Raw genomic sequence first — 26,063 nt, 5'->3', positions numbered from 1 at the left:
GGAGGGTTCCCATGTCGGTAGCGACTGGATTGATATTTATCGATCTCTATTAGGTCATTAACTATGTTTAACCAGAGACCAACCGGCGTATTTGATCCGCGTTGTGTTTTCTTCTCTAGAGTCTCATTATCATTACCACATTTACACCGAAGCCCCATCGTCAAAAGCCTTCTCCTTTTGACTCTGCTTGTTCTTGACACTTCCGGCAGTCCACTGGCGCATCTTCTTGCCCCAGAAGTAGAGAATAGGCAACCCAAGAGATAAGACGATTATTGCCTCCGCATATAGGGCGAATGTTTGAAGGGGCCCTTTCTCGGCGATCCAGACAGTCGCCTTGGAGGCGATGAAGAACGCGACGACAATGCGGAGTGAAGAGACGTTGACGAGTACCGGTCTGCTAGTGTGTCAGCCGTGCACTTCCTTAAGGGTGATCGAAATTGAACATACCCTGCCCATTGCGGGTAGCTCTCGACAATGAAGACATTGAGAATGGTCATGGTTGTCAAAAAGGCAAAGACGATCAAGAAGGAGCCGACCAGTAGAACCGCCCAATGCATGTTCTGCTCACCGGCAGTTCCGAAGACAAAGCAGCCCGCTACTCCCGAAACGAGCGGCAGGATCAAGTTGGCAAGGTGATGCTCCGGCTCTCTGCTTCCGCCCTGCCACCTTGTCACAGCGTTGGAAATTTTGTCAGCTACAGGGCCACCAAAGACGTAGACCAGCGCCGAGGCGGCGAAGAAGGGAAGCACGGTGAGACCGGTCCACTGGAACTGCCATCCTTGGGCGAGGAGGGCAAACGGCGTGATCTGCTGAGCGGCCTGGTTGATGACGATCATGGAACTGTTGGCCAGAACGCCCCAGATGATGGCCGGGAAGTAAGTGGATCTGAGGGCATCAAACATGGACTTGGCAGCGCGCTTAAATTCGAAGCCGTTTTGGAAGACACCGATGTTGGTCCACACCGTGCGTGGCGTGTAGTTGACGTAATCGAGCTCCGGGCGGTTCTGGCCAGGCAAAAGAGGAACGGTATTCTGACCACCTGTGACGGGTTAGTTGCGCTCGAGTAATACCCTTTGGGGGTAAGGCGAGACATACTGAGCTCTTCCTGGGAACGAGTCCAGCGAGTCTCAGGCAAGAAGGCAATGAGTATGGCCCAAGCCAAGATACCCATGCCAGAAGTGATGTAGTACAGCCACCTCCAGGTGTAGTTGGCGGTTACCCATGGTGCTGCAACACCAAGACCGATGATGATGATCCCCTGACTGGATACTACAGCCGACATGGCCTTGTTTCTCTGGTGGATGAAGACCATATCCTGAACAATCAGAGGAATCAATGCCTCTACCGCACCGGCGCCCAAACCCATGAGTGCTCTGGCAAGCAAGTGCTGTTGCAGGCTCGTACTGAAAGCAGCAAACAAGCCACCAGCCCAAGCACTAGTCGCAGCGAACAAGAGAACCGGTCGACGGCCGATCCAGATGGATGTGGGCACCAGGAAGTAGCTCGCAATACCGTTTGCCAAAAGGGGCATCGTAGCTAGGAGAGCGACTTCATCTAGGGAAGCTGGCTTGACGCCAGGTGGCACGACGGACATGGGATTGATGTTGAGACCGCTGCCGCCACTCTGGGCCTTGAAGTCGATGTTGTTGAGGATGCGCGGGTCGACTCCCGAGTACTCGAGGATGAAGACGGGGAGGAGACCACCGATGACGACCTCTGCTGACAGGGCAAGTGCACCGACTGTGGGAACTAGTCAGTCTCTAGCGGCCCTTTGTACGGTTCATGGGACGTCTTACAGAAGCAAAGGGCACCGATTGCTGTCCATTTTCGCCATGCGGGGAGGTTCAGTGGATCTATACATTATTCTCATATCAATCATCATTGCTCGTTGGTATCAAACGGGGTTTCTCAGAACTCACCCTTGGGATCAGCCGTGGGCATCTACGCGTTGTCAGGAAAGCCCTTGAATCAAGAGGATATGTCAAACTTACAGGAATCAGCCTCAGCTGCCCGTCCACATAGAGATTTGTCGTACCGACGACCAGCGTCTCGTTCTTCTCACTGACCCCGTTGTCGAACTCGGACACCGACACGGCGGGCGCGCGCTTAGGACCAGCCTGCTCATCCTGGAGCGGCCAGCGGTTGTTCGTCGCCATCTTGTCAGTTGTTATGTTTTGCCGTGATGGAGTTAGAGCTGTAGCGCAATCCCACCGCTCCAAGATCCAAGGGTCAAGCTCGTCTTCCCGCCGGATATCAGCGCAGCCTTATACTAGACCTGACATGCCCCCCTGTAGGTGATCGGTAGCAAGGGGAGGGGGATGATGATTTGCAGGTTCGGAACGTCCTCTGGATTCCGAGCTGGGGTTGAATTAGAAGAGTTGGATCTATACCAAACAGGTGAAGGGAAGGAAAGCAGAGAGGGATGGGAAAAGCCGGGCGTTTAGATCTGTAGTAACCCTAGTTGCGTCTGGTCTTGTGTACCTGTACTCGAATCGGAGACGTGCCTGGACGGATCCGTCGCATCAGGCGAACCGTCAATCGCACGACACCCGCGACGATGATCAACTACGCCAGTGACACTGGAGAGACAGACTCAGACACGAGTGTACGATACTGTCTCTGGGCAAAGTGGGTGTGTGTCTCCCTCCACATCCCGCCCGCCGGGGGCGGAAGAGGCCTCTCCCATGTTCGCCCAAGTTCCCCTTTCTCCCAAGCACGGGCGTGTCATGTTTCCACCTGACAAACGTTCGTCGCCGCGAGACCGGGAGCTAGGGATATCGAACCTTGGAAAAAGCCCATGGTCTGTGATGCTGGTGTATGCTTTCGGCAGTTGAAGAATTTCTGGATCGCCTGATGGGGCGGTTGGGTGGTGCGGGCCGGGGAGCTAGGGCGAGACTAATTCGTCGTCGAAGCAGAAGAGTCCCACGCTTAACACGATGGGATTCGTCTAGAATATTTGGCATGACACAGCTGCGTCTTGCGCCTTGTAGGGATTGGGACTCTTTGGGTACGGTGGGATAAGGGGGTGTGACTTGGTCTGGGGTTGGAATGCGGCATGCGACGGTTTGATCGACGTTCTCGCGCGCGCGCGAGATAAACCCTTGCCTGTCGTCCTTTGGCGTCTTGAGATTCTTCACGCTTTCCATCATGCCTTACACCTACAAAGTTGCCCCTTGCATCGGGAGACGTTGCGGAACGTATGGAAGTAGACTGCATAGGGCTCCTAGCGTCCAGTCCATGGGGCTGATGTGGAGAGAATCTTAATTCAATCACCCCTTGAGCAATGGCATACAGACGGTCAGTGTCTTTGAAAAGCTCTACCATGATATTGCCCGTAGTGAGGATTCTAGGAAAGCCAACGTGGGCTTAAGTAAACTCTGTCGGTCTCGACGCGCTCCAGTCTTCATCGCATCACAACCGCGCGCGCCAGTCGGCCGGATCAACATCCTCCAAGTCACATTGCATCCAAGACTTCAGACCGTTTCTTTTCTCTTGGAACAAGTTGAGATGAAATGCCACAGAGTACAGAGGAAGGCAAACAAACCTTTCCAGCATGGCAGCAAGTTCATAAGCGACTATACTAAGACGCAGCTAGTGTACTCCATACGGGTCGCGAAGAAAGGTTCTTGACTCAACGCATGAACGCAGCACCACCACCTTGTTACAGACCCCCGGTCCGAGTGCCTCAAGCCAACACAATTTAAGACGTTTGGATCTTCGACAACTTCGACTCGTTCTTTTTTTGATCCGGCGCACGGATGGCGATGCAACGATACGCCGGATTTGATACATCTCAACGTCCCAATCACAGAGTGGACATTCTCAAAAGCTGCAAAATTGCATTGCACATACAGAACCTAAGTCAATATCACCACCGCAATATTCCAACCTGCCAAGAAGGTTACAATCCTGAGGATTTGACGGGGAGAGTTGACGACGACTACGACCACGATCGGCGGGTGACAAACTCGCATCAGCTCATATCCAACCCCCCCCCGTACTGTTGTATTACACTACCTTTCGTCTGAATAACATTGACTGGTTTGTCTGGTCTCTGGGCTTGGCCCTCCTCCACCATGACTTCATGCCGGCGTTACACGTTTCGGTTTACCAATGAAGCAGGTATTGGCACACTCTAGCCTCCACGCCTCTAGGTAGTCTCTCCTGTACAGACCTGTTTCTCTGCCAAGCCCACCGAACGGCCGAAGCCCTTCTGTCTGAGGCTCTGAGCTGGGTGCCCCCATCGTGATCGTCGCCGGTCGGCGCTCCATGTGTCGATTCTGATGTTTCCTTCAGATGATACCTATCCGTCGGCTCATCCGTTGTGCGTCCTCTACTCCTCGCCGTCCACTTTCCGGTGCGGCGACCCGGCTTGCTGGCTTTGCCTGGGCACCGCGTGTCCAATTGTGACGGGCCAAGGGCAGCTTACGAATCTACATGTACGGAATGAAGTGATCGTCGAGAAGACCACTTGAACAGCAACCGTGAGGTTTGAAGTCATGTTTCGCAGACAATTCCATCGGCCCAATACAACGTGGAAACCTTTTCAACTGCAGCTGCAATAGGATCAGCTTTGGCCGAACTCTTATTAAGCGGCGTTCCCTCATGCGATATTCCGCGATTATCATCTCTGCAGGTATTTGACATAGAGTCTGATAGTGCCTCTCGACATATGCCACGTTTTTGGAGTAATGGCTCCCACAATGGCTTGGCCGAAGCTCGCGATATCCCATGAGCCATGGCGAGGTACTAGAAGCGAAGGTTTGTTCGAATTTTGCTTCCAAAAGCCAATCCTTTGGTCAAATCTAGAATACATTGGTCATTCGAGTTTTACCAACTTATAATCGGCCGTCCAAGTCCCATCTATTAGTAAGACTGTTGTGCTGTATATCACTCTGGTCCGTCATCAGAAAGCCCAAAACATAACGCCATGCTTAGCCCCATTGTCCCTTTACACACGATCTGACTCGCTTCTCGAGACGCAACAGCACTATCCAGCCAGAAATCGTACGCATCTGAAGCCGCTTTAGTTGTCGCTCGCACCCAAGACCCTCGCAAGCAGTACGTAGAAGAATACGACACCGCCGGCGACGAGCAGCTTGTTCTGATTCAGCCAGCCCCGGCCGGCATCTCGTTGTTGCACAACAGCATCGACGACAGCCTGGGCTTGGTGGCCACTTCCATTCCCGATGCCAAGTTGGGGCCCGCAGGAGGCCCCTGCTGCCGCTCCCGTCCTGTTACCTGTCGCCAAGTCAATCTTGGTCTCCTTCATCCACTCCCAGTTGGCCTTGTCGACTTCGGGCCATTCGGCTCGAAACTTTGCGCCGCCGTCACCGGCCTTGACGTTGCCCTTCGTTGCCACATTCGATTTTGCGTGGGATCCTCCGCCTGTTGAGTTCCACCACTTTGTTCGTGCTGCCAACATCTTTCTTTCGACTTCTGTGCTAGATACGGAACCGGTCGTCATTTCTTCGCTGGTCATGAAGGAAAGCAAGCCTATCAGAATGGTGGACACCTCCCAGGCAGGGTTGAAGGACTTGGGATGGAAGTCGGAGATGGACAGGCAGAGGCGCGTAGATGGCTGAAAGCGACCGGAAGGAGTGTGCATTCGGATAGCTGGGGGCGCGAAAGGGTAATTCGGGGGGAAGACCAGAGTTCCCCAGTACTGGCCGCCATGGTACGGTGTGTTTTCGGGACCGGTGATGATATAGTGCCATCTGTCTACCTGTTAGCATGGATATCTGACATGGATGCGATGGACGACTACACACTCGAGAATGTTGGATTCAGAGGGGTGTGCCTCGATGTATGGTGGTGGGTTCTCGGCGATAGTCTTGTACTCGCGAGTCAACTGTGTAAGAGTTAGTCGAATGCATCTCATGGAAGTGATATGTCAGTGCATCTTACCCTCTTCTGTGCGGCTCTACTGGCAGACATGGTTGCTGAGGATTGCCGACGAGATGCTGTGGTATCGGGATCGACGGTGGGCGGCGAACGACGTAATGGGGAGCACGATCAGTGAACGGTGGCGGGTGGCCGGTCGAGAGAGAGCGAAGAGAATGATATGGGTAATGTACAGAAGATGGAAATTGAAACGACTGAAACGCAGTTGGATGCAGATGTACTGCTCTCTTTCAACTGTTGGTTTGTATGGTGTTGGGGTTGTTGTTGATATAGGCTGAGCGAATGGGTAACGGAGATGGAATGCGGCGAGGCTGTGACAAGTGCCGCCAGTGCGTTGTCCACTCAAGGTGCTTTTGGGGGGGGGGGGGGGCTTGGGGGGCCCGGGGGTGCGTCAAAACGCAAAAGACACAGAGACGGAAAAAGGTACGTATCTCCGGTGTCCGATGAGTCCACGCCGAAGAGGCGCCACAGAATTATGTCACTGGTCGAAGTAGTGGATCTCTACCAGCCACATATAACACCCTGCGCCTCGGAATTTCCACCAATTTCCATTGGATGAGTGGCCGCTTGATGTGTGGCTGGAAAGCAGTGAGTACGTACCTCCCTCAGTGGACAGAGCTTCCAGAATGTGGCTGGAGCTTCTTCTCCCGAGTGCCCCAGAAGCCCCACCGAGAGTGACCTCGTCCCGATCCGTTCCCTTGCGCCCGTGCTGCATCTCGAAATTCAACCGAAGCTCTCCGGCTTGTGTGATTTTTGTCTTGTCCACCCACTTACAAGCTGCAACGTTGAGCTCACGTCTGTCACAACTCTCACCAAGGCTCCAATGGCTTCCAAGACCAGTGCGAGCGGAAGCTCTGTATAGTCTCCCTTGTCAATCGTCTCTAAACCCTCCAACGAAAGCTAATGGAACCCCCGCTTTTCTTAGGCTTCCAACCCGATTGGCAAGCTCCAGGCCGGGCCCGATGCCTTGCGCAAGGAGGCAGAATCCTCAGCCGAGTTCGAGAAGCTCCAGGAAGAGGCCAAAATCAGAAGGCTGCAACAATTGGCACGCTCTTACCCTTCTCTCGCTCAACGGTCCCTGACCTTGCTAATGCGCGCAGTAGCTCTCCGACCAGAACTCGCAGCCCATGACCATCAACCGCTTGCAGGTTCACGGCGCTACCAACACCCGAAGAGGCTTCCTCGACCCTATCTTCACCCCGCTCTTGACCGAGGATGTCAACAGCTCCTCCACGCTTGGCGAAGTAGCGGCGCGGTTGGGCGACGCCAGAGGAAAGCTGGAGAGACTCGGTATGGGCAGCATCCGCCTTTGGAAGAGACATCATGGTCTAACACTTACTCATAGGCATCTTCCACCCCGATGTCAAGGTCCACCTTAGCAACGCCAACAACACCGATGCCTCGTCCACTCCGACCGACGTCGACGTCGATGTCGTCGTCAAAGAGCTCTCCCGCTACAAATTCAACGCCGGAACCGATGTCGGAAACAGCGAAGGCTCCGCTTATACCTCCTTGCTCTGGCGCAACATCTTTGGCGGTGCGGAGCAGCTTACTGTCAATGCCAGTGCTGGCACAAGAACCCGTTCCGCATACAGCGCGACCTTGAGCGCACCCGTCCAAAGCAACCCCGATACGAGAATCGCACTCGAGGGCCTCGCTTCCGCCACCGATAAATCCTGGGCAGCACACGAGGAGGTTCTGAAGGGAGGAAACCTGCGCTTCTCATGGCTTTCTGGCCTCAAGGACATGCACACGGTTGAATATTCCGGCATTTGGCGTCAAGTTACTGGCCTCCGCGACAGTGCCAGTCCCACTGTCCGTGCCGATGCCGGAGACTCCGTAAAGAGCTCCATCAAGCACACATACCAGAGAGACGAGAGAGATAACCCGCAGCTTCCGCAAAGCGGCTACGTACTCAAGTCCGTTTGGGAGCTGGCTGGTCTCGGCCCCCTAGGCGGTGACGTCGCCTTCTCCAAGAGCGAATGGGAGGTGGGTGGTGCGCTGCCCGTCCCTGTTCCTGGCGTGGAGGGACCATCTGGAATCTCGATTGGTGGTGGATTGAGGTTCGGTATGCTGTACCCGCTTCCTCTTGGCTTTGCCTCCGAAGGCAAGTCCCAGCCGAGCCGCATAAACGACAGATTCCAGCTCGGCGGGCCCACCGACGTCCGTGGTTTCCACTACGGAGGTCTTGGACCCCACGACGGATCCGATTCAGTCGGAGGAGACGTCTTCGCAGCTGGCAGTGTGAACATGCTGTTTCCTCTGCCTTATAAGGGCCCCGACTCCTCTCTCCGCTTCCAAGTGTTTGCCAACGGCGGCAGATTAGTCGCGATGAAGAACAAGGGCAAGACTGGTGCTTCAGCCAGCGAGGGCCTCGACGCTAGAAGTGTCGCAGGCAGCGCGTGGAGAGCGTTGAGTGACCTGACGACTGGTCTGCCATCAACAGCCGCTGGTGTGGGTCTGGTCTACGCTCATCCTGTCGCTCGTTTCGAGCTCAACTTCAGTCTCCCGTTGGTGCTGAGACGCGGCGAGCAGGGCACCAAGGGACTGCAGGTTGGGGTCGGCATCAACTTCTTGTAAAGGCCTCATTTCCGACGTACGGATAAAGTTCACGTGCCGGCATACAGCACAGCCTAGCTAGGCCACATTGTACAACAAAATCACTGTAGATACTCTCTAATTGGAAGATTACAACATGGAACTACCGACCGAGTTCCCGAATACTTCGGGACCGGGTCTTTCATCCCACACAACGTCTGTCCGTCGCGCGATGCCTATCCCTTCCTACGGGTCTTACCACGGTCCCTAATAGCTTATTCAGCGCAAACCTGGAATTCTATAGTCGGCCTCCGATCGCCGGGACTCTTCCGTCTCACAAGGATGCGTGGAACTTGGAAGCCATCGTGGCATTGTTGCGGCGTCGGCATAAGGGTTCCAATAGTCAATCGGCACGAAATCCTTCCAGAATATCCCATTCGCTGGACTTCGGCCTCCGGATGGTCGACTGCAGGGGTAGGACATCAGCTCCAGGATAGGAAGTTGAGCCAGCGCAGAAGCGACCTCAAAGTCTATGGGCGATGTAACGTATAGTTCCCCCTCACCGCAGCTCTGCTGCCCTCGTGTAAAATGGGCGGCTGGTTTGTTGGGGGCTGGGCAGGGTAATCACAGCATTCTGGATGTTTTCTCCGTTGGTTCCAAATTACACCGTTCAGGGGAACGATGTTCTTTGGTGCTGATTGAACCCTGCTGACAAGTGCATCCCACGCGATATACAGGTTGTCGATTCCAACCTTGGCGGATTCCATGACTCGTTGGTCACTGTACGAGCCAGGTCCCTGGATATAGGCTGCATGTAAGACGGCATCAATGACACCACCTGGATGATACAAATAAGAACATGTCGTCTGCTGTCAAAGGCTAGTGTGCTGCACCTCCGCCACCTTCGACGTTCTCAAGTCATCAAGTACAATGCGGCTCCTCTCCTCTCTGTCGCTTCTCGTCACGGCGGTTTCCGCCCTCACCGTGAGAGTCCCATCCGTTGCAGAGGACTTGAAGACGCTCGTAGCAGCATCGTCGTCAGTAGCTGTTGACCTCCGTGCGAGATGGAGTACATACCATGCTCCCATCCCGTCCATCGTGGTGAATGTGACGACGGAGAAGGACGTTGGTGCAGTTGTGAGTTTTCCCATCAAACGTCGCATCATGAGCTATGTTCCCTGATTTTTGTACCAGGTAAAATACTGTGCGAGCCGTAAGATACCTTTCACAGCTCAGAACGGCGGTAACGGCTGGGGCAAGACTTTCAACCTCGGCAATAACGGAGTCATCATCAACTTGGCTGGTCTGAATGCCGTCACTTTCAGCAAGACGAAGACGGAAGCCACAATCGGAGGCGGGGCCATCATTGGCGACACAATCAAAGCAGCCAATGCTGCGGGTGTATTGGTCCAGACGGGCAACTGCAACTGTGTTGGTGCCCTTGGTGCCATCCTGGGAGGCGGTTACGGTTAGTGCACGACACTGACATAACAAGACAGACCTTGAACTAACAGCATGACAGGGAATCAAATGGGAGAAGTCGGCTTTGGCGTTGACAATGTGCTCTCCATGCGCGTCGCAGTCGCGAGCGGAGAGATCCTTACGGCCTCGCCGACCTCCAACCCAGACCTCTTCTGGGCCCTCCGCGGCGCCGGACCCAACTTTGGCATCGTCATCTCGGCGACGGTCAAGGCGCGGCCCATGCCGACCGAAGGCCGCAACGCCTGGCTCATGAATCTCTTCTTCTCGCCGGACAAGCTCCCGCAAGTCGCCCAAGCCATCCAAGACCTGCCTCTGAAACCGGAGCAAGTCGTCTACCTCGTCCTCACCAACTCGGGACCACCATCTAATGCCCCCGCCGTCCTCGTCACCGGGTTCCTGCGTCAAGGCAACGATGTGACTGGACGTGCGGCGTTCGCGCCGCTGTATAAGCTCGGCCCGATCTCGAACAGCAGCAGCGTGGCCGGGTACGAAGGCTGGAACGCGGGCAACGACAACTTTTGCGCGCGCGAGGAGCGCAAGCCGGCGTATAGCACGACCATCAACCACATGCAGCCTGAGACGTGGCCGGCGATATGGGACCTGTACACGAAATTTCAAGCCAAGGGGCCCAACTCGGCTGTGCTGATTGAGCGGTATAACCTGACCAAGGCGCAGTCTGTACCCAAGGGGTCTGCGGCGCTGCAGGAGGCGTTGAGGAGGGACGCGTTTGCGCAGGCGATTGTGATTCCTTGGTACACTGATGCTTCGCTGGACGGTGAGGCGGAGGCGTTTGCGAGCAAGGTGAGGGATATTTGGAGTTATTCGCCGAGTGCGGTGGCTAATCCGACGTATGTCAACTTTGCGCATGGCGATGAGACGCCTGAGGCGGTGTATGGGTCGAGTTTGGCGAGATTGAGGGAGCTGAAGAAGAAATGGGATCCTTTGGGGGCTTTCGATCAGTGGTTTCCAGTCGGGGCATGAAGTATTGGTTCGTCACGACTTTGATCCAAACCTTTGAATGGTATAGCTATGGTCTCTGGGTAAAGTCGCGCCCTGTCCATTGGCGTTCATCCGACTCTAGTATATCGAGTTGTCAAATCTCATGACTCTAGCTTCTGGACCTTAATGGCCAGGGCCAACGTCCCGATAGCGGCATGTTAATGAAGACGGTGTTTAGTGATGGCGGTTGGTTGGAACATCGGACATGACATTTCTGGGCTATCCTTGACTATGCGGACAAGGAACCACGGGCATCATCGGATAGCCGGGCATCGCGAACCCAAGGTACATGATTGTATTCCATCCCTATGAGAAGACGCCGATTCCAAGACCACATACTTCCGATACATTGATCAGTGGCATCTCCCCTAGTTTTTCAAGAATAAGGCGTAACTTTTTCTCCTACATCGTTTTCTCAACTCAATCATATCACTATTCTGAACCAAGTAGCCGATGCTAGGTCTGTGTGTAGAGCCAACACTTTCCGTAGAATGCGCAAATGAGTGCAGTGAATGTGGACTTGAAGGATTACGAACAGTAGCGGATCCGAGTCCGGGCTCCATTTGGAAAGTGCGGCCCCACATCGGCTCCGAATGTAGATGCGCCGGACCGGTAGCCTGGGACTCGATCATAAATCGGACGGGACCTGGATCGGTTTCTTGTCAGATGAATAAGATCCCAGCAGCGGATGGAGGGGTCTGGATTTAAGTGGCCCAGTGTCTCGGACAAAGCAGTCGGTGGTCTGACGTCGTTCGGGAAGCATTGATGACATAATCTATAGTTGTACTCCGTACCTTGATCACCTTAGACGAAGTGCGCCCGGAGATGAGGTAGCTTCAACGGTAGTGCACCGGTGGCCCTGGTGGCTTGGGATTCAGGAACCTATTTCTGTGGCCACCACGGGCCTGAACGCAAAGGAAGCTCGGTCGGTCGGCTGGTTAGAGCCTCAGAGGTGCATCCGCTAGGGATGGCGTTGAATCTTTTGTCAGATTGTGGTGTGACTTGCAGCGCACCAACTGTCAAAGACCCGGGGCTAAGGAAAAGTGATGATGGTGGTTTGTTTGTCAGGGCATAGGCATGAGAGAAGAGGATGCAAACAAAACAACAAACGGATCTTGCCATGTCAATGATTCCTTCAAGGGACGGCTTCCTGCATCCCTTGGTCCCTTTGCTAAGGTAGATACGAATTACAACAAGACCTATTCCCTTGTACATTGTCTACGCATTATCAGGAGAAAGGGGATGGGTAATGTAGGCTCGTCTCTTGATTCTTTGACTCGGGCAATCAACGGTTCCTCCGGATAGGGACCAAGATGAATTGGCCCGAGGTGAGCTTCCCCTTCACCTTCCGAGGTGACTACGCAGTACGCAGTACCAAGGTACCTTAAGGTGAGGAACCTTCCAATCGGTCGGTACGTGCCTTTATAGTGGGCCGTGGCTATAGCTCTCCAGAGCCAGACGATCTTGGGCCAATTAGATCGAAGTTGGAAGCTCCAAGCTCGGAGTACGTACCGGGAAGATTGAACCGCTTTTTATTTTTTTTCCTCTTCTCTGCGGGGGTAAAATTTTGTGACGCAGCCCCGGTTTTTGTCATCATCGGATTTTTTTATTTTTATTTTTCGGTTTCTGTTTTTTTTTTCCTTGCCTGACCCATGCACCGGCCCATGATCTGTGAGTGAGTGAGTGAGTGCTCCCTGAACCAGCTTCGATATCTCGCCGGGTAGGAGCAGGAAGCACCAACTCCAGCTGTAGTTCTTTCCTTGGCCTGGGTGGATGCCTATCTGCGTACGAAGGTACAGATACTTGATGCCTCAGTGACTTCCATTTACGTGACCAACGTCCCAAGACTTTAAGACAAAAACAGAAACGGTCAAGCCAGGCAGGGACGGAAGCTTCCTCTTGCTCTTGCTCTTGCTCGCACCTTCCTTCTTCCCGTCTTATTAATCGCTGGCTCTTGGACGTTTATTTTCCACCTCCACCTCCGCTAACAACACCCAAGTACCTTGACCTGTGACCAAACATTCAAACACCCCGTCATCCAAAGGGCCAAGAACGTCAAGACTCAAACGGCCCGTCTTCTTGTCTCCTGCTTCTTCTTCTTCTTCTTCTTCTTCTTCTTCTTCTTCTTCTTCTGCTGCTTCTTCTTCTTCCTCTTTCTACCCCTTGATCCTTTGCTCCTCCACTTTCTTCTGCTTGACATCCCATTGTCACGCCTCTTTCACCACGCTTGGGAGACCCTCCACTCCAATCCCTCACGTCTCCCCTCTCCTCATCCGTCCGTACGGATACCTTGACCTTGCCTTACCTCATCACGCAGCAGAACCGCCTGAAGCTGCTCGCTGATCTGTTCTGTTGTGCCTCGCTTTGGCATAACTCCCTCCCACTTCTCTTCTTTTCCCTCTTTGCATCTCGCTATTTTGCTTCTTGCTTCCTCCTGCATTCGCCGTCTGGAGACATTGGTGGCACGCATCAGCACCCGCATATCCCCTCTATCATGCGCAGCCCACACAAAAAGAGTCACTAGCTCTGCTTGACAGTTACCTTGCCCCCCCCTTCCCCCTTCCAAGGCCACACCACAACACAACTTACAATTTGCGACTCTTCCATCCAGCTCGACCGCCTTTCTTTCTCCCTCAGAGATATCCACTTTCTCGTCGGAGTAGTGTAGTCTACTCTGCGGAGAGACCGCCCTGAGTCTGAGCCTTCCAAGTATTGCCGCTATCGCCGAACCGACAACAGCTGCTACCGCCTACCGCCAACAACCCCCGGCTCCTACTCCTCGTGTGGCCCCGGCACACACAGCAGCCCATCCACTTTCAATCTTGGGGCCCGGTCCGCCAAGTCAAAGACCGCTTCTCCTTGCGCTGCGAGCTCAACAGCACCCTTCCAACATCACCACCACACAACCCTCCCGCCTAGCCTCGCCCACCATGGCTCCCAACGGCAATCCGAAGGCGAGGAACGGTGCCGGTGTCGCCCATGGAAGGCCCAACGCTGCAAGGCGTGTGGTTCCCGTCATTCCCCTCCCCATGGACCGTCGCGTCAAGGCCAATGCTGCTGCAAAGCAGGCCGCCGCTGCTGCCCAAGCCGCCACTATTGCGACCATTCCTCGACCCGCCATCACGAACGGCTCTTCCTTGAAAATTCAGCACGACGTCGACTCCGCCCCCAGCACGCCCAAGACCATCGATATCGAGATTGCCACACACGAAAACGACAAGGGACAGCCCGTTGCTGCTACCAATGGTGCTGAGGAGACGCCTTCGCCTGCCGACCCGGAAGTCGATGACACAAAGGATCGCGAAGGTATGCAGGAATTTTTTGCCAGGTTTCAACGCATTCGGAGAACATCTCACTCACTCTTCTCTACTAGCTACCGATTCCCAGGAGTCTTCTGCCGCCATCCCGACCCCGTCCACGACCGAAGAGTCCGAATCGACCGACAAGACCGCCGACCAAGACCTCCCCCGCTCTGCTGAAGAGCCTGTTCGAGGTATGCCCGCTCTTGGCACTTGCAACTCTGGTCGCCACTACTCACACACCGCAGGTAATAATCACGTCGCCTCTCCGCCCGCGGTGGCCCAATTTGGTAAGAAGGGTAGGGACCTTCAATCTCGCGATATCCTCACGCCGCGAAGGTCTAATCACCATGCTACAGACAATACGCACCAGCAGCATCCGTCGACATTCCGACCCCCTCCCGTCATCCCTCCGACGCGTTACAACATGCCGCCTAATCCTCACAATGGCTCGCGCCCTTCTCCCGTCGTCATTAACGGTACCTCTCACCGGGGCCCCCGATCAGTTCACAACGGTCCTCCACACATGCATGGCCCGCGTCCCAGCAATGGGAGCCTTCAGTTTGGAGGTTTCGCGTCCAACTCGTCTTCTCCGGCGCCCCCTCACTCAGGAGGCTTCATGCCCCCTCCTGGCATGCCTCTCCCCGACGGACGATCCTTCAGCGGTGCTGCCAACGGTTTCCACCGCCAGATGCCCTACGGTACGGAATTTGTTCCCGGCACCGGTGTAGATGGATTCGGCCGACCTGTTCCAGGCTACGGAGGCATGGAGCAGTACCCTCCTCATCTCAACGGTGGCTACGGACCTTCGACTCCTCATAGTTTCCAGGGGTCGCACTCTTCGGCCCATGCGGATGATACTGGTGCCTACAACCACTACCCCGCGCCAGGCGTCCCCAACGGTACGGCACATGTCGATGACGCTCGCCCTCACCCTCCTGCGGCCGGAGCTTTCGGTGCACCGCCCCAGCGAATGATGCCTGGGCCTATCCCGCCCCCGCATATGATGCACCCCGGCCACGAGCACCAGGGACTGGATGACATGGCCGCCTATCTGCGATCGCAGTTTAGAGACCCTGCCTTTGCCGACTGCACCCTGGAGCTTCGCTATCTCGACGACCGCGCTCCTCCCGTTCGCCTACCAGGTCACCGCCTGGTTCTTGCCAGAAGCCAAGCCGTTCGCAATGTTCTAGAGGCTGATAACGTCGAATCCAGCTCGCCCGGCGCTAACCGCACCATTCTTCTGCAGTCCGATGATAAGTACCTCCGATCTGATGCCTTCTGGATGGCCGTGCAGCACCTGTACGCCTTTCCGCTATTGGACATGCCTGAGCCAGCCTCGAATGGCAATTTCACCATGGCTGGCAACGCCGATGACCGCTTCGACTTTGCCCTTGGCTATGCTGCCGCCGGTCACATCCTGGCGTGGCAGCCTATTGTTTTCCGTGGCCTGGAGATAGCGTCTCATTCCCTTAGCTGGTCGACGATTGAGCGCGCTCTTGGCTTCGCCCTCGGCGATTTGCCTAGTCGCGCTTCAGCTGACAGACACAGCCAGTTCATTTATGGCGAACCTGTTCACGTTTTGATGAACGGCATCATCTCATTCATCATCAACAACTTCCCACCCGATTTCACCCTGGACACGTCTGTCGCCGATCCTGAGCGCTTTGCCCGACTTCCTATTGCTTCCACATCGATACCACCCCGGGAAGGAACACCCACGATTGCTCGCGGAACGGCGGGCCAAGATCGTCGCCCTCGCCCCATGCACATCCAGTTCGGTGACCTCGCTTTGGGCCCTGACAACACATCAAACGGCTCGGATTCGACCTCACAATCCTCTCAGCACAATAGCATCCGGTCGACGCTCTCAGCCATTCTCATCAACCTCCCGTTTGCGTACTTGAAGCCAGCCCTCGAGTCCAGTGGCTATGGTAATGTCAATGGATGGGCGAACGTCGAGGCTCGGCATCACATCATGCGGGCCGTCGTTTCTGAGCGGGAGAATAGACGGTCGAGAGTGATTGAGGCGGTCAGATCTGGAGCGGTTCCGCATGCCGAGTCCATCTTGTATAGCCTGCAGAGTGCCGATCCTCGTCAGAATGAGGAGTGGCATGCCCTTGGCTGGCGCGAGGATGTGGTCTCGTACGTTAACGGCGACGCGCCGTCTCTCGGCCGGCAGTGGGTTCCGTTGATGGCGCCGCAGCAGCAAAACGGCACCGGACATGTGGAGGTTACCAGCCGAGCGGCCTACCCTTGAGATGGTGCAATCTCGCAGCTAGGATTATGATGTTACGACACGGGAACTAAAAACACCAACAAGCAGTGGATGACCCGCAATGGACTGCAATCGCATTTGCATGATGGAGTACAAAAAGCGGCAGCAATTCCTTTTCTTAGGTTCAGGGCGAAGGTTTCGGCATTGCATATGGTGTTGGCAGTTTTCACTTTTTTTTCTTTCTCGGCAATGGAGCCAGAACATAAAAGCTTTGGGAAGCGCGCGGGCAGTCTCGCTCAGCGCCTTGTTTTTGCTGGTAATGGGCGTTTACTGCGCCAGTTTCCTTTGTATGCGCATGCAAACAATCTGACGAGGACTGGCCTTGGTGGATGCTCATCCCTTTCTGATGCTGGTCGATTTCTTAGGGGATGGCTTGACAGAAAGGGAAGGGCGTTTGGATGAGGATAGACGAAGGAATTCTGCAAAGATTCTTGAGCTACCCTAATTCAGGCAGGAAGGATATCCTCAATCTACCGAGCCAGCCACGAATGACGATGGCATATGACGATATGAGGGGAACCAAAAAAATATGGCGAGGGAGGGACAAAAGTTCAGGCCTGGATATGGCTGCCGGTTGTGGGGATGAAGGATACCCAGGTTGAGTAAGATGAGAACGGCTACTCTGGTTTGCCGAAGAAGTAAAAGGCAGGGAGGAGGAGAATGACAGGGCGTGAGACGTGTGTTTTTAGCAAAGGAATGAATGGCTCGCGAGGCCGTAAGTGCGTGCATTGCGAAAATGGTAGTCATTGAAGATTGTCAAAGACGAAGTATGATGTGATGATGAGGGACTCACTATGAGACTCAGTGAGCCTCTCTCTGTGAGATGTGAGTGAGATGGAGGTGAGGGAAACGGTAATGTCCACCTCAGGTGCCTCGGCTAACGTATCTTGAGATGCCTACCCACCTTATGAGCTGTGAGATGAGGTATGATCACAAAGGCGACACAAGACTAGACTTGTTTGGTCAATGGAACGCCAACAGCAATATTCAACACGACAAAAGTCAACAAGATGAACAAGACGAAAAACCAAGACGCGACTTGTGCAACGTTTGTGAGAGTGGATGATGCGATGCATGAAGTAGTCATTAAACTCAGGATGTCTGCAAGTGACGAGTGTGGGGGAGTCCCCTGCTGCGGGGGGGGACGCCTTGGACGCCTAGGGAATTAGTTGGGTTGCATGGGCCTATGGGAGGCACCCGTTTCCGTTTGTTTCTGCCCCTACGGATACTGGACCCCGGAAAGGTAAGGAACTATTCACTGTACTGTAGGGATTGAGGTGGGATAATTCCAGGTTGGGCCTGAGAGCCGAGGCATGTGCTTTTGGAGCTTTCGGCCGCCCAAGGAAATGTTTCCCGTGACACTCTCTGACGGTTCCCCCCCGGACGGAACCTTGGGTGTTTGGCTCGAGGGGTTCCAGGTTGCTCCGTCCAGTCCAGTCCGTTCCGTACCGTTCACATTCCTTCCTCCCACCATAACCACGCGCAGCAGCAACCATTTGGGACTTGCTTTTTCCCATTGCTGTTGCTTTTTGCCTCTCTGCGCTCTACACCATTTTAACTTCTTGCTTCTTCTTTCTCGCCTCACCTTCAACAGCTGCTGTTCTAACTTAATTGCGTCTTTCCACGACTCGCGCGCGTAACCCTTCCCCTTTACCTCTGATACCACGACTACCTTAACTCACAGTACGTTCGTCATTGAAGCCATCACCGTGCACACGCACTTGGGCGATTGGCAGTCTGCCCAAGGGTTCGGCTTTGGCACGTGCTAACCAAGAGCTACTCCAGTTCGGACCAAGCACATTTCCAACCACCAACCACCGAGGAACACACATCACCAATCACACATAAACATAAGCAAGCACGCACTATTCGTACGACCACGATACTAGAACGACTACACCCTCTCCAAGGCCTCGATTCAAGTAACCGACACAAGTCTCTGCTGGCGTCGCTCACCTCTCCCTTCAGGCGCCTCATCGCAGCCATTCACCACCACCATCCCATCTCGCGATAATGGCCTCTGCCGCGACCTCGTCGTCGCGGCCAGGCCCGACAGCAGCCCCCCGTCCCTCGCAAACATCGAGCCCCAGGCCCTCCGCAGGCGGCCCTTCCTCTCGGCCGCCGCCCTCGCGCAATAGCATCACCGATCCCATTCTCCGAAACACCCTGCGATACACAATCTCCGCCAAGGAGTATGCCACCCTACACAAGTACGTCTTGTCGCGCTCGCGGCTGCTTAAGAGGGCTGCGCCGAGCGTCACCGCTGTCGAGCGCATCGTCGATGGCGACAAGGCCGCTGTCGCAAGGCAAGGAAATGCTGCTCCCGCTGCTCCCGCTGGTGCTGGGGCTGGGGCTGGGAGAGCTGTTGACGATTACAATGCCCGCGCCGTGCGGCATTCGCTTCGCGTATTCTTGGGGACAGCCATGGCGTTGAAGGGTTGGGCTCTCATTTCTACCAAATTCCTGGGCGGAAAGCCAGAGTAAGTTGCCACTCCGATCAATCAAACAGGCGAGAAAGACGGTATGCTGACGATGCGCCTTGCACACTTCCAGTCCTAATGCCAAAAAGCAACCCCTCCACAAGTCACCAACCCTCCGACTCTCCCTCTCGCTTTCAGCTATCCTCCTTCTCTACCGCATCCTCTTCCGTTTCCTCAACCGCCTACGAGCGCACCTACTCGACCCATCAGCGGCGCCCTTCCGCCAGCGCAACCCGCGCACAACTGCGACCTTGACGTCCCCCTTCGCTCCGGCCATTGGCGCGTCTCTCGCTGGCGCATTCCTCGGCGTGTACCCCGCCCAGCAGTTGCGCGTCACCATTGCCATTTACACCTTGTTCAGAGCCCTCGAATTCGGCTGGAATCTGTGTGAAGAGGAGGGCATGATTTGGGGCTTCAAGATCGGTGGAAAGGTCAAGAGGGAGAGACCCTGGTGGTGGGGCAGCTGGCTCATCCAGCCCTTTGCCTTTGGACAACTGCTTCATGCTGTAGTCTTTGACCGGGATTGCTTCCCTGAGGTAAGGAATGCTGATGATCTTTGTAGTTGGGAAATGCTGACCCCTGACCAGTCATACGGAAACTTCATTTTCAAAAATTCAACAGCGTACATCCACCCCAGGCCAAACGACTACCCATCTCATCTCAAGTGGCCCAAGGCCATGGAGATTGTCGACAACCTCGCCCAGATGGCAAAGCTGAACTGGCCGTGAGTCTCCCTGAATCTTTCCATAAAACCGCCTTTTCTAACAACAGCAGACCCTTTGTATCACCAACTCTCTTCCCGAACAAGGAAACACTGCCACCAACGCTCAGCGCCGTTGCGCCTCTCACTTCATCAGCGCATCCCATCATCACTTCTCTATCATGCGCTACTCTTCATCCGTCCGACCCATCTTGCCTTCGGACGTACCTCAACTTCTGGCTCGGTTCTTTCCCCGGCCTCACCAAATTCTTCCTGGTCATTTACTCCGTCATGACCTTTGTTCCGCGGTTCCGCTCGCTGTATAACGCTCCCGTCACAACCTTGCAGCGCGTTATTGCCAAGTCGTTGCGGATGAGCACCTTCTTGACCGGCGCCATCTCCACTGCCTGGGCCAGCATTTGCTTCTTCCAACAGTGGTTCCCTCGCACATTCCTGCCAACTCAGAGGTTCTTCTTTGGAGGCTTCCTCGCCGGTCTGTGGGCGTGGGTGGAGCGCAAGAGCGGACGTGGTGTCTTCTTGTACTCGGCCCGCGTGAGCGTCGACTCTCTATGGAAGGTCGGCGTCAAGAGAAGGTGGTGGAAGGCCATGAAGGGCGGAGACGTGTGGGTCTTTGTCATGGCGCTGATGCTGACCGGTGTTGTCTACGAAAGAGACGCGAGGGCTGTCAAGGAGGGCAGCTGGAGAAAGGGCATCAGCTGGGTTCGGGGCGAGGGCTTCAAGGACTGGAGCATCGAAGAGGAGTCTGAGGACGAGACCCTGCTGGAGAAGACCGACTAGAGTGCGGTGAGCGATTTTGCCCTGCCGTCGACGCCGCCTACGCCTTCTGGCTCGCCAGAGCATTTGGCCACGAAGTATCGAACAACCCTTCAGATGTGGGTGGAGGGGATGACGCGTGATTTTGAGTCGGACATCAAGCCTCCGATCTATTCTTCGCCTTCGACGGTCTCGAGGAGCGAACTAAGTACAATCGAGGAGGAAATCGATGATGAAGACTTGCCCTCCAGCTGGGGCGCGCCCTTATCATGGTCACCACTCATGGGAGTGAGTATGAATGAGAGCACAATGCTTTTGTAAATGAACCCTGTACGCTTCAGTTTGGCTTTAGTCATGAGTCCATGGCGAGCTTGTTATCCTTGACATTCATATTGTATCAACGGAGACGTGCCCATGCTTAATGGCTGTTTTAAAATACCTCCCTAGTAATGCAAACTTTGTAATCGTTTACATATGCTCATTATCGTACGAGTACACTCTCTTGCCCTCATTTCTGTGTGTATGAAGTAGATGTGTCCTTCATCAAAATGTCTAGTGAAACGCAGCGTCTAATGAGATTTGTCTTGAAGGCTTATTACAATAGCGAATGTTCTGACTAAATGTAGCTGTGGTCTATACCCATGTACGAGCCCATTCTATCGCATTGCCGCTGGCCATGTAGGAACGACTGACGAAACCACAACACCTGTCATTTTTGACAGCTCTCGAAACTGCTTTACACCGCAGTGGAGGACACACGCTCATGAACGGAAAACGAGCCGTACTTGCCACCTTTCCCTCTTGAGCTGTCGGACCCTGTAATGACAGTCCCAAGTGCACTCTGCTCCGACATGGGCACATAATCGCCAAAAAGCTCGTCCATCTGCTCGAGCGTACGGCCCGACGTCTCGGGGTAGAAAAAGTAGTAACACAGCGCCGCGACGACGTTGAAGACGAAGAAGACGTAAAAGAACTTGAACCCCACGGCCGTGAGGGCCTGCGGCGAAAAGGAGACGAGGACGAGGTTGATGGTCCAGTTGGTAAACGTCGTGAGCGCGTTGCCGAGGGCGCGGATCTCGAGGGGGAAGATCTCGGCCGGGTAGACCCAGCTTATGATGCCCAAGGGCGTGAAGAAGAAGCCAAAGACAAAGTTCATGGCGACCATGCTGCGTAGTTGGTCTGCGTTGGAGCGGTCTAGGTACTGGAACTGGACGGCGTTGACGAGGAGGGCGGCGGCTAGGCCTACCGCTGACGCGATGAGGGGTCTTACGCGGCCTATGTGGTCGAGGAGCCAGAGGCCGACGGTGTTGTATATAATCCCCAGCGCGCCATTGATGCCGATGATCATGAGCGAAGTCTGCGTTCCGATGCCTAGGAGTTCGTAGATGCGGGGGCCGAAGTAGTTGATTACATTGATACCCGAGAGCGGGGAGAAGGCCTGGACGCCGCAGCCCAGGAGGAGGCGTTTCCGCCAGGAGGGCTTTGTGATGATGGCCTTCCAGAGATTGCCGTTCTCGCGGAGGGCGGACTGGGTGCGGACGGCGTGGCGGATCTCGTTGTATTCCACGTCGACGGCCTTTTCGTCGACGCCGACGCGGAGTTTGTCGAGGCTGCAGCGGGCTTCGGCGTAGCGGCCCTTTTCGACGAGCCAGCGGGGAGATTCTTCGAGGAAGTAGATTCCTGTTGCGATGATGATGCCGGGTATGCATTGGAATGCCAGTGGGAAACGCCCTGGTGTGGTGTGTCAGTCCCATGGTCCTTCGCCGTTCGCCAAACAGGTTCAACACCAGATAAAAAGCCTTCACGGAAAAGGGAGCTCATGATGTTGCAGAGGGGAAGTATCAGAGGGGCCTCACATGAAAAGTCATTCGTCACAAAGGAACACCCATAACCCAACCATTGCGCAACCAGGAATCCCCAGCTCAGCATCCACTGCAACAGACCCGACAGTTTCCCACGATGTCTCGCCTGCGCGAGTTCCGAGGCGTACATGGGAATCGTAGACGTCAGCACACCTACGGCCGTCCCGCCGACGAACCGCCCAACGATGAGAGCGACGAGATTCTCCGACCCGGCCTGGAGCGCGGAGCCCATGATGGAGATGAGCGAGCCGAGGAACACGGTGTTGCGGCGGCCGAGCCAGTCGGAGCAAATCATGTTGATAATCGTGCCGAGGATGGCGCCGCCCTGGAAGGAGGATACGATGCCGGCCGCGACGGCGTCGGAGGGGTTGAAGTAGGATTTGAACGTCTGGAGGGCGATTGTGGAGGTGATGATGCCCGAGTCGAAGCCGAAGAGGAAGCCGCCCGTGGCCAGGAACGCGGCTGACCAGATGGTTACATGGCGGCCCATACTAGCTCGAGACTATGGGTAGTGGGTAGTAGTCGTGAATGCGACCACACTGTTTGATTCTTCTTGAGAGAAGAAAGTTGGTGTGTGTTGTCAGTTGTCTCCGATGTAACCGGTTCCCTGAAATGGGTAGCTTGTATGGACCGGACGGCGTGTAAGTGAATCTGTATCATGCGAAAACGGCTCCAGTTGCCAACGTTGTATCTTGGCAACGGCTTGTTCTGTCTACTCTTCCCCACGAACGGAGAAAACAGAAGAGGTGAAAGCAGAGAAAAGAAGAGGGAAAGACAAAAGAGATCTAGGGCAGGACGTATGGGAATTCGGATGCATTTCTAGAAAGGCCTGTGCGAGAGCTGGGTATGTTCGGAACGCAACCTCCCAGCTATAAGGTAGGTGAATGGCGGCGGGAAGTGGCGGGCGGGAGCTTATTGCGTAAGTCGTCCAGTCTTTTGTCTCCCCTTGAGAAGAAAGAAGAGGGAGGTAGGGTAGGCAAGCGAGAGTGAGAAGGAGAGAGAGGTGTGAGGTGTGAAACTTTTCGCGATAGGATTTCCCAACATAGTCAACGTTAAACCGACGGCCGTTGAGCTGCGAGATCTCACGCTTCTGTCTGTCTTGCTTCAGTCTTTGCTTCCTTCTACGCACTCTGTAGCAGGACAAGGTTAGAGTTCCCGGTGCCTTTCTCTCTCTCTTTGAGAGCACCAGCGGCCGGTATTCCTGCAACCGCACAAACGAAAGACGCGCAACGCAAGTCCGTTTCCTGCACTTCCCGCCCCGGCTCCCCGCCGCTTGAAACCGTCACCAAAACGTAAATCTTGCGATGATTATCATATGCTTTTGTGATACCTGTCTTCGGTCTCCGTCCCGGTCCGTCCCGGTCAATCTGTCCATCTCTATTGTGTCCCGATCTTCTTCTCACCTTTATAAACTCACATGTCTTCCCGACTCTCAGTCCAAGGTTCTGTTAGCCAAGGTATGGACTCCTTTCCGGCTCAAGATGTTTGGGGCTGAGCCAACCCCAACCGCTTTCCCGTCCGCCCGCCGCTCCGGGGATGGATGGATTGTCAAATACTTTTCTGGCCGTCGCTGGCATGCCGCACCCTGTCTTGGTACCCCAGCTTGCCCAGTATTCTACCCGTCTCCCCATGTGGTTTTTTCCACACTAAAACATTGTACTAAAACATTGATGTTTCCTTGTCAAAGAGGCTGCTCTTCAGACGCATGGACTCGGGCGAAAGAACGGACGATGACGCACTTGGTTTCCCGGGCTTTTCCTCAATGATGGGGATGGAGGGGGAGGGGGAGCTTCTGCTTCGCTGCCTCGACACAGACCATCATGTCCCGAAATAGGTGAGGAACGCAATACTCGCCGCATTGGTAATCAGAGTTGGAGCATGACTCTTGTCATAGCTTCAAGTTCGGGCAGCTCCATGTTCTACTCGTCAAATCGTTGATTCATGTACTACCTCAAGGTCGGCGGGGTTATATATACAGCCGAACCGGAAAACCCGCCAGATTACCGTCACAGCTACATCCTAGCTCGCGTTTCCCCTGCTCCGTTCCCCCCCTCCAGCTTGCAACGTTTCTACGCGCTAGGCTCGGCCCATTCGTAAGTGGAAGCTTGCGGGACGCCAAAGTTGGGCGTGCCGTCCGCGTTGGCGGTGATGGGCTGGACCATGACATAGCGGTTGTCGTCGCACGCGCCGTTGGCATTCGCCGTTGCGTGGAAGGTGATGTACGTCTCCGTCTCGTCGGGGCTGCGGAAGAAGCTGTTGTGGCCCGTACCAAAGTTGCCGTTGGCCGCCGTCAGCTGGCACCCGTTGCTCTTTGTCCAGGCCGAGGGGGAGGACGGGTCGGTGACGCCGTCCCACTCGAGCAGGGCGACGCAGTAATCGGGCGTCCAGCAGTAGTTGGCCGAGTAGGCGATGTACGTCTTGCCGCCAAAGTAGAGACCGTAGAAGCCTTCCTGGACGGGGACCTCGCTCTGCTCCCAGGGCTGGTCGGGCTGGGAGATGATGGTGATGTTGGGCGAGGCGGAGATGTAGTCGTCGTTGAGCTTGCGGACGCAGGCGGACTGGTGCGAGACGCCAGTCATGCAGGAGTAGACAAAGTAGTTGCCCCAGTCGTTGAAGCGGACGACGGTGCCATCGAGGGACCAGTCGTCGGTGACACGGCCTGCGTAGGACCAGTCATCCCAGGGAGAGGCGCCGCCTGAATACGAGTGTAAGCATATGTCCCTTCTATTGACTTCATGGCATCACAACTGACCCTGCAAGACATGCATCCTCTGGCCATCCAAGTTACCGTCGTTGCCGGCGGTGTAGTAGAGGTACCATCTACCGTCAAAGTAGTGGATTTCGGGAGCCCAGACGCTGCAGCATCGCGTCGGGTTCGAGTCGGAATAGATGACCTTGGGCGTGGCCGTCTTCAAGCCTTCAATGGTGGTGGCACGCGCGAGTTGGAGGTTGGTCCACTCGGTCGAGATGAAGTAGTAGTACCCATCGAACCACGAGATCTGAGGATCACCACCGCCGGGGTTGCGGATGGGGTTGGTATAGGCGGCAGCCGAACCGAAGAGGCTGAAGAGCCCCAGTGAGGCGGAGACGATCTTGGAGAAGATCATGGTGTGTTCCGGGTCGGTGGACTTGACTGCAAGATCGTGCCTTGCTTCAGGATACTACATGATGCCTTCCGACGGGAGAGCTTCACGCATCTTTATAGGTCCTCGAGTCGTGACATCGGCGGACACGAGGTCGCAACGAGACTACCGACATCATCAGTTTCCCGAGCGTTCCTGGGGTAGATCCACGCGGGAAGGTATTTCGGTGGCATGGTTGCGGTCCCCGGTGGATGCTGTCAAGACAAGATGCTCAATCGTAACTGGAGCGCTTTCTTCCACATGTTGAAAGCTGCTCGAGCCAAGACGAACAGCCAGGGACGATCCGGCAGCAAATTCAAGGTAAACCCCATCAATCAATCCATCTCGGTGCTCGGTTCGGGAAAGACAACGCTCAAGATGCGGAGAGGCCAAGACCTGCTAACGGGCGAGGGCACCCGATGTCGACGTCGACTACCGGTACCTTGCTTGAGAGAGGTTACACCGGATTGGCGCGCGAGAAAATGAGAGCGACGGGCGGCGGAGATGGCGGGGTAATAAACGAGAGAGCTCGCACTAACTTCTAACAGACGAGCCAAGATTCTTCTCCCTCCCTCTCTCTCCAGACTCTCTCCAGTTTCTCTCACTTTGGCCATGTTGTCCGGGG

The 26,063-nt window shown here is 55.1% G+C and overlaps 8 protein-coding genes across 8 annotated transcripts; 3 read left to right on the top strand and 5 right to left on the bottom strand.

Annotated features, from left to right (window-relative positions):
• Window positions 1–141: 141 nt before the first annotated feature.
• On the bottom strand, window positions 142–2,156 carry CLUP02_17153 (major facilitator superfamily transporter; the record flags this gene model as incomplete). The annotated part of the gene is made up of 6 exons (XM_049296068.1): window positions 142–394; window positions 448–1,039; window positions 1,096–1,740; window positions 1,797–1,853; window positions 1,920–1,941; window positions 1,992–2,156. The coding sequence occupies 6 exons, from the start codon at window positions 2,154–2,156 to the stop codon at window positions 142–144; spliced, it is 1,734 nt and encodes a 577-aa protein (XP_049153215.1).
• Window positions 2,157–2,768: 612 nt separating this feature from the next.
• Window positions 2,769–3,146, bottom strand: CLUP02_17152 (uncharacterized protein; the record flags this gene model as incomplete). The annotated part of the gene is made up of 1 exon (XM_049296067.1): window positions 2,769–3,146. The coding sequence occupies one exon, from the start codon at window positions 3,144–3,146 to the stop codon at window positions 2,769–2,771; it is 378 nt and encodes a 125-aa protein (XP_049153214.1).
• A 1,880-nt stretch (window positions 3,147–5,026) lies between these two features.
• Window positions 5,027–5,937, bottom strand: CLUP02_17151 (ubiquitin-conjugating enzyme; the record flags this gene model as incomplete). The annotated part of the gene is made up of 3 exons (XM_049296066.1): window positions 5,027–5,717; window positions 5,772–5,851; window positions 5,908–5,937. 3 exons carry the CDS (start codon window positions 5,935–5,937, stop codon window positions 5,027–5,029), a joined length of 801 nt encoding a protein of 266 aa, XP_049153213.1.
• A 522-nt stretch (window positions 5,938–6,459) lies between these two features.
• Window positions 6,460–11,188, top strand: CLUP02_17150 (surface antigen; the record flags this gene model as incomplete). The annotated part of the gene is made up of 15 exons (XM_049296065.1): window positions 6,460–6,492; window positions 6,530–6,760; window positions 6,830–7,003; window positions 7,029–7,194; window positions 7,250–8,480; window positions 8,574–8,705; window positions 8,747–8,903; window positions 8,972–9,091; window positions 9,180–9,256; window positions 9,321–9,579; window positions 9,637–9,910; window positions 9,965–10,753; window positions 10,810–10,964; window positions 11,037–11,109; window positions 11,166–11,188. 15 exons carry the CDS (start codon window positions 6,460–6,462, stop codon window positions 11,186–11,188), a joined length of 3,894 nt encoding a protein of 1,297 aa, XP_049153212.1.
• A 1,048-nt stretch (window positions 11,189–12,236) lies between these two features.
• On the top strand, window positions 12,237–16,482 carry CLUP02_17149 (uncharacterized protein; the record flags this gene model as incomplete). The annotated part of the gene is made up of 4 exons (XM_049296064.1): window positions 12,237–12,287; window positions 12,401–12,427; window positions 13,587–14,229; window positions 14,297–16,482. The coding sequence occupies 4 exons, from the start codon at window positions 12,237–12,239 to the stop codon at window positions 16,480–16,482; spliced, it is 2,907 nt and encodes a 968-aa protein (XP_049153211.1).
• Window positions 16,483–18,513: 2,031 nt separating this feature from the next.
• CLUP02_17148 (uncharacterized protein) lies at window positions 18,514–20,478 on the top strand (the record flags this gene model as incomplete). The annotated part of the gene is made up of 4 exons (XM_049296063.1): window positions 18,514–18,980; window positions 19,054–19,516; window positions 19,568–19,704; window positions 19,755–20,478. 4 exons carry the CDS (start codon window positions 18,514–18,516, stop codon window positions 20,476–20,478), a joined length of 1,791 nt encoding a protein of 596 aa, XP_049153210.1.
• Window positions 20,479–20,624: 146 nt separating this feature from the next.
• On the bottom strand, window positions 20,625–22,806 carry CLUP02_17147 (uncharacterized protein; the record flags this gene model as incomplete). The annotated part of the gene is made up of 3 exons (XM_049296062.1): window positions 20,625–20,782; window positions 21,214–22,185; window positions 22,398–22,806. 3 exons carry the CDS (start codon window positions 22,804–22,806, stop codon window positions 20,625–20,627), a joined length of 1,539 nt encoding a protein of 512 aa, XP_049153209.1.
• Window positions 22,807–24,385: 1,579 nt separating this feature from the next.
• CLUP02_17146 (uncharacterized protein) lies at window positions 24,386–25,632 on the bottom strand (the record flags this gene model as incomplete). Its single annotated transcript, XM_049296061.1, has 3 exons — window positions 24,386–25,011; window positions 25,069–25,477; window positions 25,573–25,632. The coding sequence occupies 3 exons, from the start codon at window positions 25,630–25,632 to the stop codon at window positions 24,386–24,388; spliced, it is 1,095 nt and encodes a 364-aa protein (XP_049153208.1).
• Between the last annotated feature and the right edge of the window lie 431 nt (window positions 25,633–26,063).

This window comes from Colletotrichum lupini, chromosome 9 (assembly GCF_023278565.1).
Source record: "Colletotrichum lupini chromosome 9, complete sequence".
NCBI classification, from domain to species: domain Eukaryota; kingdom Fungi; phylum Ascomycota; class Sordariomycetes; order Glomerellales; family Glomerellaceae; genus Colletotrichum; species Colletotrichum lupini.
Note: the sequence above shows the minus strand (reverse complement) of the source record. Positions and strands in the feature narration are given on the sequence as shown.